This window comes from Leptopilina heterotoma, unplaced genomic scaffold (genome assembly GCF_015476425.1).
Source record: "Leptopilina heterotoma isolate Lh14 unplaced genomic scaffold, ASM1547642v1 Lhet_52, whole genome shotgun sequence".
NCBI lineage: Eukaryota > Metazoa > Arthropoda > Insecta > Hymenoptera > Figitidae > Leptopilina > Leptopilina heterotoma.
The window spans coordinates 2,097,888-2,115,751 of record NW_025111114.1 but is presented as its reverse complement, the minus strand read 5'-3'; the positions used below and the strand labels follow the sequence as shown (position 1 = coordinate 2,115,751).

The 17,864-nt window shown below is 21.2% G+C and overlaps 2 protein-coding genes across 9 annotated transcripts in view; one reads left to right on the top strand and one right to left on the bottom strand.

Moving 5' to 3' along the window:
* The window catches only part of LOC122507896 (LIM/homeobox protein Lhx3), a 112,727-nt gene that overhangs the window by 19,419 nt on the left and 75,444 nt on the right, over window positions 1-17,864 (top strand). For 2 of the 4 annotated variants that reach the window (XM_043620885.1, XM_043620886.1), the window contains one exon: window positions 10,149-10,193. The exons of the other annotated variants lie outside the window; for them this stretch is intronic. In XM_043620885.1, the coding sequence (XP_043476820.1) occupies window positions 10,149-10,193 (45 nt within the window). The remainder of the gene's footprint in view (window positions 1-10,148; window positions 10,194-17,864) is intronic. 4 annotated transcript variants of the gene reach the window in all.
* LOC122507893 (aromatic-L-amino-acid decarboxylase-like) overlaps window positions 1-17,864 on the bottom strand; it is a 186,786-nt gene that overhangs the window by 96,639 nt on the left and 72,283 nt on the right. For all 5 annotated transcript variants that reach the window (XM_043620876.1, XM_043620879.1, XM_043620882.1 and 2 more), the window contains exon 4: window positions 12,015-12,070. The gene's annotated coding sequence lies outside the window, so the exon portion shown is untranslated. The remainder of the gene's footprint in view (window positions 1-12,014; window positions 12,071-17,864) is intronic.

The window sequence follows — 17,864 nt, the reverse complement described above, 5'->3', positions numbered from 1 at the left end:
TCTGTAAAATACATAAAGAAAGATCTTTCTCCTTTTTTTCTAAAACAATAGACGGGATATAGTAGAAAAAGTGAAAATATCTAAGAGACTTTCTTGATAAATGGTTACCATAGGAGACGCAATGGCGATGAGGGTGGAGAAGCAAACGGGTGGATGGATAAGGGGTGACTGCTCGAGGGTAAAAGGAAAATGGCGGATGGTCACCGATATTCGTATACAAGTCGAGAGGAAGACTCGAGAAAAATGAAAGAATCGGAAGATTGGTACCTTTTGTTAGCTTCAAGCCTCCGATGAAAGTTTCTTTTTTTCTTTCCTTCTTTTTTTTATTCTTTATACTTTAGATTTCAAAAGAAAATCGATTCACTTTTCCTCACAAAAAAAAAGAAACACATATATAAAATATCTCAAATAAAAATTCCCACTTGTTTTACAAAAAAAAAAATATCTCTGTGTTATATAACTAAAATCCAAAAAATTGAAAACAGTTATTAAATTATAAAACATATTAAACAATTACAAAATTTTGAGTTTCAATCGATAGCTTCATAATTGATTTCTTTCAAACAATTTTATTAAAATATTTGAAAATAATTGAATTCCTGTGAAAAATTCTAACATTTTTGTAAATAATTGAATTCTTCCAAAGAATTTAAAAAAAAACATTTTTTTAAATAATTAATTTTTTCGAGGAATTGAAATTAAATTTTTAAGAATAATTACATTTTTTTGAGTAATTCCTGGAAAATTGTATTAAAAATAATTAAAATCCAGCGTTGAATTTTATTATTTATAAAAATAATTGAATAGTTGCTAAGAATTTTATTAAAATTTTCAAAAATATTTGAAACTTGCTACTTTGTTACTGTAACTTCTTCAACAATAATTATTTTCATCATTTCGATTCAATTCTTATTTTCTAGAATTTTTAACTAAAATTCTTCTTTTTGAAAAAAATTAATTCTACAGAATTCTTAATTAAAAGTATGAAAAGTTTAAATTTTCAAAGATTTTAATTTGAAACATTTACAAAATTCAATTATTTCTAAAAATCCATGCTTACAATGCTTTCAATATTTAATTATAATCTTAAATTTTAACTGGAATTCATTTTTAAATTAATATTTATTAGAAAATTATACGAAAATTCAATTATTTTAATACAAAAATAAATAATTTATTGAATTAACTAAATAATTCTTAAAATTGAATTTTTATAAAAAATTTTATCAACAAAATTTTAAATAATTGAAATCTCTTGACAAATTTTAATAACATTTTTAAAAATAATTTCATTTTTAGAGAAATTTGATGAAAATTGTATTAAAAATAATTAAAATTCGGCCAAGAATTTTATTAAAATTTTTGAAAATAATTGAATTTCTTTGATAAATTTTAATAAAATTTTGAAGAATAATTACATTTTTCGATGAATTCCATTAAAATTGTATTAAAAATAATTCAATTTCTCGGAATCATTTTATTATTTATGAAAATAATTGGTAAATAATTGAATTCCTGTGAAATTTTTATTATTTATAAAAATAATGGAATTATTGCGAGGAAATTTATAAAAAAAATCGTAAATAATTTAATTCCTGTGAAATTTTAACTGAAATTCATTTTAAATAAATTTTTATTAGAAAAAATTCAACGACAATTCAATTATTTAAATACAAAAATAAATAATTTATTGAATAATTCAATATTTCTTAAAATCAAATTCTTTCGACGAGTTTTAATAAAATTTTTAAGAATAATTACATTTGTTGAGAAATTCAATTAAAACTGTATTCAAAATAATTGAAATTCAGCGATGAGTTTTATTATTTTTTGAAAATAATTGAATTCCAAATTTTTATTTTGAAAATAATTTAAATTTTGCAAAGTTTTTTATTAATTTTCAAAAGAATTGAATTCTTGTGATAAATTTTTGATATTTATCAAAATAATTGAATTTTGGAAAAGAATTTTATTAAAATTCCTTAAAGTAATTGAATTTTTGCAACGAATTTTATTATTTTATTGAATAATTGAATGTTTCATAAAATTGAATTCTTTCGTCGAGTTTTAATAAAATTTTTAAGAATAATTAAATTTTTCCAGAAATTTATTTAAAATTGAATTAAAAATATTCGAAATGCTGCGATGAAAATAATTGAATTCCTAAAAGAAATTTTATCATTATTTATGAAAATAATTGATTTTTTGGTGAAAAATTTTGCTTCAATTATTTTGAAAATAATTGAATTTCTACAAAGAATTTTATTATTTTTGAAAAATAATTGAATTCTTGCGATGAATGTTATTATTTATGAAAATAATTGAATTTTACAAAGAAATTTATGAAAATTTCTAAAAATAATTTAATGTCAGTGAAGAATTTTGTTATTTATGAAGATAATTGTTCTAAAACTTGTGAAATAATAAAAGAAAAAAAATATTTAAAAAATTCATTCTTTTCAGAAGTCGAAAAAAATTGAAATATTAGTATTAGAATTCGTGGTAACTTCTAAAAATTTTAATTTTTCTAGTATTTTTAATAAAATTCCCTAAATTTTTCCTGATTTACCTGAAACCTTAAAACAAAGATGTCGATAACTTCTTTTTTCTTGAATAATGTTTAAACAAAATTAAGAACAATTATTGAAATAACAAAAAATAATTTTAACAAAATTTTAACAAATTTTAATTTAATAAAAATAAATTTCCAGCAAAATAATCTGAAAAAAAAGAGTAATAATTTGCCTCCTGCAGTTTCGAAAAATGCAAAATTAAAAAAAGACGAAAGATTTGAAAAGAGGAAAAAAAATGAGAGGAATATAAGAAGAAAAAAAATGTGTCTCCTTCAATAAGCGGGAGATAGTATTTGAGAGTAACTCGTAAAAGCATTCGGGGATGCTGGCAGTAAATAGCTCGTTTGCTCGAATGAGGATCTTCTCCACCCAACAAACTTCATCTTCGACCCAAACTCCCACCACCTCTTTTGATTTCACGAGGACCTAAGATCGTCGAAGGTTTTCTTGGCTAGAAAACTTGGAAGATTCAACTATATATATATAGAGCGAGAGAGATAGAGAATATACTTTCCCAAAGGAAGAACTTTTCCAAGTATAGAGTTTAAATAGACGAGTATATTTTTCCTCGGGAAATGCTTACGGTCATTCATTCCCCTTCCTGTACCAATTTCCTCCTTCCTCTCGAAACCAAGCTCATCTTTTCTCTACTCCCATATATATCCCACGTGACCACTCGCATTGATACATTGAAAAACTAATGTCATTTGCTATCGGTTATCGACAAATTTTCACCCTTATTCGACATTTCTTTCGAATTAATTGATATTAAGGAAAAATCTGACGGACAGTCGAAACAAAAGTTAGTCCAATGTCATTATTTCGTATTTTAATATTAGAAAAAGAGGAATTTTTTATTCGTTTTTTTAGAAGGGTAGAAAGTTCAATTTTCTACATTTTAAACAATTAAATGCTCTCTCTAAATTTGAATTAGTAAAAATGTTTACTAATTTGACCTAGTGATTGACTTTTTGCTTTTCAATTAGTAAATTTTACTAATAAATTAGTAGAAATGAATATTTATTATTAAAATTTACTAATTTAAGAGCTAAAAAACAGTTGCTATAATTCAAATTAGTAAACACTTTTATTAATTAAAATTTAAAGAGTTGCATTTGAATATAAAAGTTACAATTTTTTGTCAATAAGAAATATTTGTTACTCTTTAAATCTGAAGTAGTTAAAAAAAACTATTTAGTTAAAAATAACTAATTAAAATCATGGCTGAATTTTTGCTTCACTCTCTAAATTGTAATTAATAAAAATGTTTACTAATTTGGATTAGTAACTGTCTTTTAGCTCTTAAATTAGTAAATTTTGCTAATAAATACTCATTTCCACTAATTTATTAGTAAAATTTACTAATTCAAAAGCAAAAAGTCAATCACTAGGTCAAATTATAGGTAGTAAACATTTTTACTAATTCAAATTTAGAGGAGTATTAATTATTATAAAAAATAACTAATTGTTTACTAATTTACTTAGTTACCAACAAATTTCAGTTGCTTTTACTAAAAGTGAATTGAACTAATAATTAGTTATTAACAACTATTTCATAAGTAAACTATTACTATTTAAATTATAATCATTTCATAATTTAAAAAAACAATACTTTCAATTTATTAAATTTTACGAATTTGAATGAACAATTTTGACATTTACAAATACGGTAAAAAAATGATTTTATAATTTTACTTTGACTTTCATTTTAGTTTTAACTTTCATTTTCATTTTCACTCTGACTCTGACTTTGATAGTTATAATGGATGTAAAAGTCAAAAGTGAATGGAAAGTCAAAGTTAAAATTACAAAATTACACCCCAGTATTTTTAAAAGTAGAATATAATTTTTTCAGTAAATTTTTACATCTGAAATTTTCCAAGGTTTATTTTTTATTCAAAGGTTTAATTTCCAAAAAATTGACTTAAATATTAAATAGCAGAAATATTTTTTTTTGCAAATTATTCAATTATTATAAAGAATTTAATTAAAATTTTATTAAATAATTGAATTCTTTCAAAGAATTTAATAAAATTTTTAAGAATAGTTGCATTTTTCGCGGAATTTTTTTAAAATTGTATTAAAAATAATTGAAATCATGCGATGAGTTTTTTCATATTTATAAAAATAATTTAATTCTCGCAACGATTATTATTATAATTTTAAATTGAATTCCTAAGGAGAATTTTATTATTTATAAAAAAAAAGAATTCTTACGAAGAATTTTATAAAAATCTATTTAAATAATTAATCTTTTTCCGAAAAGTATTAAGAAAATTTTGTTTTAAATAATTAAATTCTTGTGAAAATTTTATTATTTATGAAAATAATTGATATTATTGCGAAGAAATTTATAAAAAATTTGTAAATAGTTGAATTCCTGTGAAATTATTATTATTTATGAAAATCAACATTTTTTTTTAAATAATTGAATTCTTTTGAAAGATTTTATTAAAATAGTAGATATTGAAAATCATTGAATTGAGAAAAATTTTTGAAAATAATTGAAATTTTGCCAAAAATTTCAATGAAATAATATAATTTTGGAGAAGAATTTGATTATTTTTAAAGATACTTATTAAAAATAATTGAAATCCTGCGATGATTTCTCATATTTATAAAAATAATTGAATTCTTGCAATGATTATTATTAAAATTTTCAAAAAATAATTCAATTCCTGAGAAGAATTTTATTATTATTAAAAATAATTGAATTCATGCGAAAAATATTTTAAAAATTCTGTTTTAAAGAATTGAATTCCTGTGAAAATTATTTTATTCATGAAAACAATGGAATTATTGCGAAGAAATTTATTAAAAAATTTGTAAATAATTGAATTCCTGTGAAATTTTTATTATTTATAATAATAATTAAATGTATACGTACAATTTTAATAAATTTTTTTTAAATAATAAAAAAATAATAGAAAAAATAAATTTTTCAATAAATAATAATCAAAACCGATTATTCGATTCATTTAAGTATTTTTTTGCTTTAAAAAATAATTATTACGATTAAAAATTATTTTTGTGTCTCATTGCAAATAAAAAAACTACAAATAAAATATTTGTCGAAACGTTAAAATTGTGTTTTTATTATTTTAATATTTGACTTGAAGGATTTATAATTTTCTTGATATTTTATACAAATAAAATAATTTTCATAAAAATATTTTGTTAACATTCTAATAAAACCCATTCCTATTGTTAAAATGTTAAAATAATTCGAAATTATGGGAAACCTACTGTTTCTTCATTCACAACCCCTATTGAGTTACTAAGTAACCCGCAGAAAAAGCTTTTTTATCTTCGAATTTTATTTCAAATGTAACCAGTCGATCTCACATATTTTGATCGATGGGTTTTTTTTTATTTCTTCAAATAAACTTCGTTTAAAAAAATAGTCGATTGACCTTTCCAATAATAATCGTGAGAAAGAGCCGAATATTTATTGACAACTTTACTCTTACTATAAATAATATTCATTTATATCTATTATATTTTATTTATTATTATTCTTACTATTATTTATTATTATCTTAAATTATTTTATTATTATAATTATTGTATTAGTATTATTATTTTTATTATTGGTAATTATCATTGTTGTTATTTATTACTATTTTTATTTTTACTATTATTTTTATTATTCTTACTATTATTTATATTATTATTAGTATCATTTTTATTCTTACTATTATTTTTATTATTATTAGTATCATTTTTATTCTTACTATTTTTTTTTATTATTATTAAATATTATTGCTACTATAAATATTTCATCAATTAAAAGAATTCTTCAAGCCTCTTATTATCAAATAAATATTTACTTGAATCAAATAAATTGTATTTAAATCAAATAAATCAAATAAATTGTTTTTGAATTAAATAAATTGTGTTTGAAGAAAATAAATTGTACTTGAACCAATAATTTCAGTATTTGAAGCAAATACAATTTAATTAACATAAATAAAAAATCATTCAATAAAAAAAATTGCTTATTTGATAATAGACAAATAATCCTTTATTTGATTTAAATAAATTTTTTCTCCCAATGTAATGCACTTTAAAAAAGAAAAGATAAAACTGGTTTTGTCCTGTCACCTTATAGAATGTGATCAATTTTCCATTTAAGAGAGTTGGCATCTCGTGATTGGCAGTGTCAAGTAGTTGAGACCGCGATAAGATTAGAATGCTGTGTAACATTTGCAGTGACCGATATTTACCTTATCAACATAGTTACAAATCGAGAATATGGACCGTATCATTGACTGTTATTTTTACAAAATAGAATCCAATTCTTAAAGAGAGAATTTTTCAAGATTCAAGCAAATTATTTTTTAAAAAAAACCACTGCGCTGAAATTAATTCTCATTTACATAAAAAAAAATTTACTTCTCATTGAAATCAAAATAAAAAAGTTTACTTCTCATTTAAACCAAATTAAAAAAATTTACTCCTTAGTTATAAAACTGAACGAAAAGAATTTCAAAATGGATTCAAAAAACGAAAAGAGAGAAAAAAATTCCAAACACAAAAATAAATACAATAGAAATTTACTTCTTATTTATGAAAATTGATAAAAAAATCAAAAATGGATTCAAAAAGGCAAAAGAGAGGAAAAGTTAACGAGTTTTACTTTACCTTTTTAGTTACAAATTTTATTTTTGGTTTTTGAATTTCTTTTTCTCTCTGTTTGTCAATAAGAGAAAAACCAAATTTTATTTTTGGTTTTTGAATTTCCTTTTCTCTCTGTTTGTCTTACTGACAAATAGACAGAAAAAGAAATTCAAAAACCAAAAATAAAATCTGTAACTTAAAGGTAAAATTTCTCATTCTGCAAACAAGATTTTCGAACCCCGTCAATTTTGACATTTGATCATATCATAATCGTATATATAAGGCCGATAATCTCGAGAGAGAAAAACAGTTTAGTTCCCATCAATAGCCACTCAAGTCCCCAATTCGAAAATACTTTGCAACAACATATGTAACAATAGTAGACAAATGTAGGCGGAAAAAAGTGGTTTGCCTTATAATATCTCTATGTATATAAATGTGGTGTATGATTATGTTACACAAACAGTCATCGCTTGTTAGTCACGTGCCGTCAAAGTGAGCACCGGTTTTGATGTTAAACCACGAGCACGCCCTCGCACAACTCTCATCTCAAATCAACCCCAAAAACAACCAAACCCCCCCTCCCTCCCTCACCTCTCCTCTCTATTTTCAAAGAGAGACAGAGTAACCCTACACAGTCAGTTCCCACGTAAATTTCACCGAACAAAAAAAAAAAAAGTAACATCAGAAATAAAATATACATACAGAGAAAGAGAGAGCTTTACTACTACTACTATGTTTTGTCGACGATTCAGATTACATGTTACATATAATTATTGCACTTAAATGACAAGGATCAAGTTTGCAAACGATCATAATATATATACATGTGGGAAAAAATTTGTTCCTTTGATTTACTATTTTATAAATATAGCTATATAGAAAAATTACTATCTAATTACTATATTATTGCTTGCTACAATATTGTGGTAAGATTATCGCAAGTTTACGCCAAAAAAAAAATTTTTTTATTTTTATATTAATATTTATAACAATTAACTATATTAATCTCCGTATTCTTTCATTCATTCTGTTCACAGTTTAAAGTTAGTTTCTGTGAATGCTTTTTTTTCTTTAAAAAATATTGTTTGACAAATCGAAAATATGCAGGTATTTTATCATGATTCATAATAAAACTAATTGATTTCAATTGTTTTAATAAAATTCAAAGTTTTTTTTAAAAATAAAGAAAAAAAAGATGTCTATAAATTATATTTGTCAACTAGAAAATTTAAGAATGAAACTGTAAATTTTTGAATTTTTAGAAAATAAAGAAAAAAATGTATTGAAAAAAAAGTTCTGTTAAATTTATTTACGAATATCTTTAATTGTAAAATTATTCGAAAACAATAATTTCTTTATTAAATATTTTAAATATTTAATTATTATTATTTTTCCACAGGAAATTAAGATTTTCAAAAATTTCAAATTCTAATTTTTCGATTATTCGGAAATTCTTCAATAATTGTATATTAGAAAATAAAAATTTCAAATAAAAAAAAAATTCAGTTAAACTTTTAAAAAAAAAATTCATTTGTTAGTTAAAAATATAAAAAATTCAGATTTTCAAAGATTTTAATTTGAAACCTTTTCAAAATTCAATTGTTTCTAAAATTTCACGCTAGAATGCTTTTAATATTCAATTATCTAAAATTTTACCTGAAATTCATTTTAAATAAATTTTTATTAAAAAAAATTAAACGAGAATTCAATTATTTAAATACAAAAATAAATAATTTATTGAATAATTGAATACTTCTTAAAATTATAAAAAAATTTGTAAATATTTGAATATTCCTGTGAAATTTTAATTAATTATGATAATAATTAAATTTTTGCGTACAATTTTATTAAAAGTATTTTTAAATAACTGAATTCTTTTGGGTAATTTGATTAAAATAGTAGATATTGAAAATCATTGAAATTAGGAAAATAATTGAAATTTTGACAAGAATTTTATTAAAATTTTTAAAAATAATTGAATTTTGAAGAATTTTTTTATTTATAAAGATAATAATTGGAATTTTGTCGAGATTTTTATGTAAATTTTGAACATAATTGAATTTTTTGATACGAATTTTATTACTTTTGAAAATAATTGAATTTCTGCAATGATTTGTAACTTCTTCAAAATTCAATTTCCTTTTAGTGTTTTTAACTAAAATTTTTCTATAAATCCATTATTTTTAATAATTAACTAAATATATATTGACAAATACAACTAATTTTAGAAAATTTTGAATTATTAAAATTTTTCTAAAATCTAAATTCATTAAAAATTTCTAATTAAATTCATTCAACATTGAAATTTTATAAAATTTCAAATTGAAACCGTTTGAAGTTAATTTATTTTTATGAAAATTATAAACGCAATTCTTTAAAATTGAATTAATTTTAAAATATTTAAATAAAATTATTCATTAAATAATTTATTTAAATTATTATAGTTGTTCAAGATTTAAGTTATTTAAAAAGAAATTTTTGTCAGAAATTAAAAAAATAGGTTTTGTATTAGAATTCGTGGTAATTTTATAGTTTATGAGTAAAACAAAAAAGACAAAAATTCAGAATTTTCTTCTGAATTCTAAAAATTTAAGTTTTTTCAGTACTTTTAATAGAAATTCTTAACTTCTCCCTGAATTCTCTATGTTAGAATATATGATTATTATAATTATAATAATATTAAAATTAAAACTATATATTCTAATTCATATTTTATTTTTATAAAAAAAAATTTGAATTACAAATTTTTACGTCAAGGAAATATTACGAAATTTTCGAATCACTTATTTTCAGTGAATTTTCCTATACATGGTTTTGTTAAAATTTAATTTCTATATATTTTAGTAGAATATAATTTAATTTTCTCATTTTTAAATTTACTTTCTTCAGTTTAGTTAATTTTTAATTTTTTTCTTTCATTTCGTAAATTTTTCGTTTTTTCTCTTGTTTTAGAACGTGAGCAAGAAACCAAAAGCCCTTTTGTGATCAAGGAAGAACGTGAGTTTTATTTTTAGTTTCCCTTACCGATTTTTTTTTTTTCATTGCAAATAGTTTTATTTATTTAATTCCTCTTTACCTTTATCTCCTAACTTTTTTTTATATAACACTGAGAAAAACATATTTCTCCTTTTAATAAACAATAAAAAAATAGAAAGTTAATAAAAGTAAATTTTTCGAGAAATCCGATTAAAATTGTATTAAAAATAATTAAAATTCGAAAATGAGTTTTACTATATTTATGAAAATAATTGAATATATTGAGAAGAAATTTTAAAAAATAAAATTATAATTACGGTGACTAATTTCCCTTGATTATTTTCGAAAAATTTAAATATAATTCTTTAAAAGAATTTAATTATTTTTAATAGAATGTAAAGAAATTTCAATTATTTTAAAAATTTTCAATTATTTGTTTATAAAAATTCAATTATCTTGAAACAATAGAATTGAAAAATTTCAAAAATCTTATTTTTCAGAAATTTCAAAAAAACTTTGCGAAAATTCAATTTTGTTAAAAAATGTTAAGTGTGTTTCTTTTCAAAGTTAACTAATAAAAATTTTAATTATTAATCTTCGCACTAAGGAACATGAATACATTAGAATGTGACTCTTTATAAAATTCAATTATTTATCAATTATTAAATTAAAATACTTTGAAAATTCGATTTGTTAAAAAGTTTTTAATGAAGTTCTTTAACAAATTTAATTATTTTCAGTTGAATTTCACAAAATTTCTATTAATTCGATAATTTTTTTTTTGAATTTATTTACATACTATATTTGAATCAGTGACTGATTTTTTCTATCAAATTAATTATTTTTAACTAATTCAAATTTAGAGAACATTATAAATATCTATAAAAATTGAAACAAAAAGCGATTTTTTAAAAACAAATTAAAATAATAAAACTTTTTTTAATTTGGTGAAAAAATTTCCGGTTTCGCATAAAATTCCTGGCTTATTCCCGGTTTTCCCGGTCAAATTAAATTCCCGGCTATTTCCCGGTTTTTCCGCATTTCCCTGTTAGTAGACACCCTGAACTAGTAATAATAATAATAATAATAATAATAATAATAAAAAAAAATTTTTTTAATAAAAAATTGAGCTAAAACCAAAATTTCCTTTTAAATTTCCTTTCGAGATTCGCCCCTTTAGATATTCACGTTCTTCTTTCATGTCGCTATCATGACGATCATATCATGCTAGCCATCATGATCATTAGTGTTTTGAAGAGCGTATATATCGTTGATAGAAGCATTTTTAAGGATATATATATATAAAGGCACTTGAACCATCTATATGTCCTGCAGGACTACACCCATATGTTCCAAAAGCGTGATACCTATTCGCCAGTTGGTCACGCACTCTTGACTGACAAAATGCTTTTGTTACATGCGATTACAAGTTACACGTCAACTTATTTTTTAATACCGTGACCAGGAAAGAGTACCCTCAGAATCATAGAAATATATCCCAAGGATGCGGGCTATTTCATATTTTCATCAAATATATATATATATATATATATATATATATATATATATATATATATATATATATATATATATATATATATATATATATATATACACACTTTCAAGTGTCTGACTTTATTTAATAATAATAAAAAATAATCCAAATTTTACTATTATAAAAAAATAATAACAGTAAAATTATTATTTTACTAATATACTATTACAATAACAAAAAAAAAAATTGGGAAAATTTCACCAAAAATTTTTTTTTAATATAATAAATTAATTAAAAAATAACACAATAAATTAAAAAAATATTACTGCAAAATAAGAAAAACTCACATATTTTATTGATGATCCCAAACAAAGCCATCACGATCTTCTTCCCTCAAAGGATCCTGAAACAAACAAAGGAATTCTGAATTAGACAAACAAATTTTATTGAATGATAAAGGAGAATAAATAAATTAATAAACTCTAAAATTAGTAACAATGTTTACTAATTTGAATTAGTGACTCACTTTTTGCTTATTATGAATTTAATAAATTTTACTAATAAATTAGTAGAATTACTATTTATAATTACTATTTATTATTAAAATTTACTAAATATTCTCTCTAAATTTGAATAAGCAAAAGTGCTTACTAATTAAAATTAGTGACTCACTTTTTACTTTTGAATTAGTAAATCTTACTAGTACTCTCTAAATTTAAATCAGTAAAAATTTTTACTAATTTAAATTAGTGACTGACTTTCTGCTTCTAAATTAGTAAATTTTACTAAAAAATTAGTAAAAATTGCTAATTATTAGTGAAATTTAGTAATTCAAAAGCAAAAAGTATGTCACTGATTCAAATTAGTAAAAAAAATTTACTAATTCGAATTTAGAGAGTAAATTGGTAGAAAGTACTATTTATTAATAAAATTTACTAATATTCTCTCTAAATTTGAATTAGTAAGAATGCTTACTAATTAGAATTAGTGACTGATGGCTTTTTGCTCTCGAATTAGTAAATTTTACTAATAAATTAATAGAAATTACTATTTATCAGTAAAATTTAGGTACTAATTCAAAAGAAAAAAGTCAATCATTAATTCAAATTAGTAAATTAGTAAAAAAAATACTATTTATTAGTACACGGAGAAAAAATTATATTAAATTTTTTAAATTATTTCTGAATTTGGGGAAAAAAATGCTACAAAGCAAAATTTTGATATAAAAAATTCTAAACTTTGAAAAAACTTATGTGAAATTTAGTATAATTATATCTAATATAAGAATTTTAGTTAAATTTTAATATAAATTTACTAAATTTCATATTATTTCTTTCACTGTTTAGTATTTTCTATGTCAAAATTTCGATTTGTTGCACTTTTTCCTCAAATTGTAAAATACTTTTACAAAATTTAATATATATTTTCTCTCTCTATGTAAAATAAATTCTCGCTATTCAATTAGTAAATTTTACTAATAAATTAGTATAAATTACTATTTATTTATTTATTTTTTATTTATTCATAATAAACAAGACATGCCCTTTCGTACAATAAGTACTTCTTACAATCTAAGTAAAGTAAACAACTTTTTATTAATAAAATTTTTATTTATTAATAAAATTTATTATTCAGAAGCAAGAAGTCAGACACTAATAACTTTAACTATTTTAACTAATAATAAATTAGTTGAAATTACTATTTATTAGTAAAATTTACTAATTGACTGACTTTTTGTTTTTGATTTAGTAAATTTTACTAATGAATTAGTAGAAATTAGTATTTATTAGTAGAAAATACTATTTATTAGTAGAAAATACTATTTATTAGTAGAAAATACTATTTATTAATAAAATTTATTATTCAGAAGCAAAATGTCAGACACAAATAACTTTAACTACTGTAACTACTTTAACTAATAATAAATTAGTAGAAATTATTATTTATTAGTAAAATTTACTAATTGACTGATTTTTTGCTTTTGAATTAGTAAGTTTTATCAATGAATTAGCAAAAATTCAATCAATTAGTAAATTATACTAATAAATAGTAATTTCTACTAATTTATTATTAGCTAAAGTAGTTAAAGTTATTAATGATGACTTTTTGCTTCTGAATAATAAATTTTATTAATAAATAGTAATTTCTAATAATTTATTAATAAAATTTACTAATTCAAAAGTAAAAATTTATTCAACTAATAAACACTCATTTCTACTAATTTACTAATTTGAATTAATGATTGAATTTTTGCTTCTGAATTAGTAAATTTTACTACAATAAATAGTAATTTCTATTAATTTATTAGTAAAATTTACTAATTCAAAAGTAAACATTTATTTTACTAATTAATAGTCATTTCTACTAATTTACTAATTAGAATTAGTGGTTGATTTTTTGTTTTTGAATTAGTAAATTTGACTAATAAATATGTATAGTAATTTCTATTAATTTATTAGTAAAATTCACTAATTCAAAAGTAAACATTTATTTTACTAATAAATAGTCATTTCTACTAATTTACTAATTAGAATCCGTGATTGATTTTTTTGTTTTTGAATTAGTACATTTTACAAATAAATAGTCATTTTTACTAATTTATTAGTGAAACTTACTAATTCAAAAAAGCTATAGTCACTAATTCTAATTAGTAAGCATTTTTACTAATTCAAATTTAGAGAGAATATTAGTAAATTTTACTAATTATAAATAGTAGGGGAACATAGTCTAGGTCGGCCACCTTTTTGACTTTTGTTTATAACTTTTTTTTAAAAATGAATTTGGACAATTGAAGTATATGGTTGGAAAGTCCTGTTTAATAGGAACATTTTTTCTGTACAAAGTAAATTGACAGGTTTAAAAATGAAAAAGTTATAAAGATTTAAAAAAAAAAAAATTTGTAGTCCAGGTTAGCCATTACAGTCAAGGTCGGCCATGTTTAAAATTCAAAGGGCATTAATCGTTAAAAACTAAAATAACATGTTTGGAGTTACGGAAAATTGATTCTTTATTGTTTACAGTTTGTAACTTAATGAAATAACAAAATAATAACAATAAACAATATAAAAAAATAAATATAAATAAAAAAAAGTTTTGCACTAAAATATTAATAAAATTAAATAAAAATATTAATAAGATGATCAATTATATTATGAGTTATACAGAATTGCAGTTTTTGCAAATGAAGTAGCTCGTCCTCAACTTTGCGCATTTTAAACACATAGCGGCCGACCTTGACAGTAAGTAACATTACCGAATTGTTGTAACCATAAAGAAATACGTTTCGGGATTCGATTTTTTACTTTGTTTTCCTTTCAACCATGAGTCCCACAAATTTTCTGCATACTTGCCTTGACGATTCAATTTGTTTTTTATCTTTTATTAATGGTTTTTCACATTATGCACAAAACTTTTTTTGAGCTTTTTTTGTACCGACGTCACAGAAAACACAATTTTCGATTTTCCGAAAATGTAATTGAACAAAAAGTTAGGTTTCACTAAGACAAGCTTCGACAAAAATGCGCGTAGGTGGCGCTAGTGAACTTGACAAAAAAACGCGAGTGGCCTACCTAGACAGTAGGCCAACCTTGACTACATTCCCCTACTTTCTAATAATATTACTAGTAAAATTTACTAATTCAAATGGCAAAAAGTATGTCTACACAGTTTTTCTAAGGATATCAAATTGAGACAAAAAGACGTATCAAAATAGTTGCGAAGCAACGTTTTAATACGTTTTTTCTCTCAATTTGATACCCTTATAAAATCTCTGGATCTTTGAATCAAATAAATCGTTTTCTCAATGCACAAACCATGGTTTAATCATCCATACCACATCCTTATATTTTAATAATGAAATCAAGATTGAGAATTAAAAAACAATTTTAGAAAACTAATCACTAATCATCGTAAAGAGTATTTTATATGGATGAAATTGAAAGTAAAAGGAGATTCGCAATCGCAGCGGGTGACTTAAAGGACCCGGCCTCTCTGTCAAAATGCTCTTTTATTTATAATCCCGAACAATGTCGATGGGCGCATGTCATATACGATGTAATCTGTGTGGAAAAGGCGCGTATGTGCATAAGTTAAAATTATTAGAGAATGATGTATTTTTTTTCCAAGGCACATGGTGTCAGGAGACTCCCAGACACCGTACACTTCAGAAAAGCACCAGTTGTTCAGGCACGCTCTGACACGTGTCAAACACGTGGATACTGATGAGTGGATTGTTCATTCCACCGTTCCACTAAAACTTCGTCTGGCCCAGGACAACAAAATCGACTATTTTTTTTTTTTTTTTTTTTTTTTTTTTGCTTCATTTGCAATTCATTTTCTACGCCTTTTTTTCAAAAACAATAATCTCAAACAATATTTAAAAAAAACTCTATTTTAAAAATAATTTTTTTTCAATCGGTATATTTAAATCAAAAACAAAAATCATTTCTTTGTAGTTCTCTTCGATCCAGGGTTGCCACAAATATTTAATTTTATTTTTCCCTGATTTACAGACTTTTTCCTGACTGATTTTGACTTTTCCCCTGACCCTAAAGAATATTCTGATTCACTCTAAAAATTATTAGATACTCAAAAAAATGTTCTATTACATTCATTTAGAAAATTCTTTAATTGTAAAATTATTCAAAAAAAAAAAAATAACTTCTTTTTTAAATAAATATTTAATCGTTATTATTCTTCTGTAGGAATTCAAATTTTTCAAAACATTCAAATTCAAACCTTTTTGAAATTCAACAACTTATAAGATTATTATTACAAAACATGAAGAAGGCGATCACTCCGAGTCTTCGACTCGAAGTGAACGCCTTCTTCATGTTTTATAATAATTTAAATTACCAAAAAATTTTTCAAAAAAAAGTTAATTATTTACAAAAATCCTAATAATATCCTTCGCAAGAATTTAATTATTTTTCCAAGTAGTAAAATTTCTCAAAAAAAATCAATTATTTAAAGAAAATGTAATAAAATTCGTTGCAATAATTCAATTATTTTCATAAATAATAAATCAATTATTCGGAAATTCATTTTTAAATAAATTTTTATTAGAAAATTCTAGAAGAATTCAATTATTTGAATTAAAAAATAAATAATTTATTAAATAATTAAATGTTTGTTAAAATTGAATTCTCATAAAGAATTTTACCAACAAATTTTTAAATAATTGAATTCTTTTGACAAATTTAAAAAAAAATTTTAAGAAGAATTACATTTTTCGAGAAATTCGATTAAAATATTGTATCAAAAGTAATTAAAATCCTGCGATGAGTTTTATTATTCATGAAATTAATTAAAATTTTCCCAAGAATTTTATTAAAATTTTTCTAAAATAACTGTATTTCGGAAAAGAATTTTATTATTTATAAAGATACTTGAAATTTTGACAAGAATATTTTTTTATCATAATTGAATTTCTGCGAAAAATTTTATTATTTATAAAAATAATTGAATTCGTAAAAAGAACTGTGTTAAATTTTTTTAAATAATTGAATTCTTGCGAGAAATTTTATAAAAATCTTTTTAAATAATTCATATTTTTCTAAAAATTTAATGAAATATTTTTATTTTTAATAATTGAATTCCTGTGAAAACTTTATTATTTATGAAAATAATTGAATTATTTCGAAAAAAATTATTAAAAATTTTATAAATAATTGAATTCCTTCTACGAGTTTTATTCAAGTTTATAAAAATTATTTAATTTCGGTGAAGAATTTTATTATTTATAAAAATAATTGAATTCTTTTTTGTAAATTATTGATATTTTTCGTAAAATTTTATGAAATTTTGTATTTTAAATAATTGAATTCCTGTGAAAATTTTATTGCTTATGAAAATAATTGAATATTTTCGAAGAAATTTATTAAAAATTTTTTAAATAATTAAATTTCTGTGAAATTTTGACAAGAATTTTATTAAAATTTATAAAAATAATTGAATTTTGATGAAGAAATTTATTATTTATAAAGATACTTGAAATTTTAACGAGAATTTTTTATTAAATTTTTTAACATAATTGAAATTCTGCGATGAATTTTTATAATTTTTTTAAAAAATTTATATTTCTGGAATCATTTGAAACTTTTTCAAAATTCAATTTTTTTTTAGTATTTTTTAATAAAATTCTTCTTTTAATCTAGTATTTATGAAAATTGTAAAAGTTATTCATAAAATAATTTATA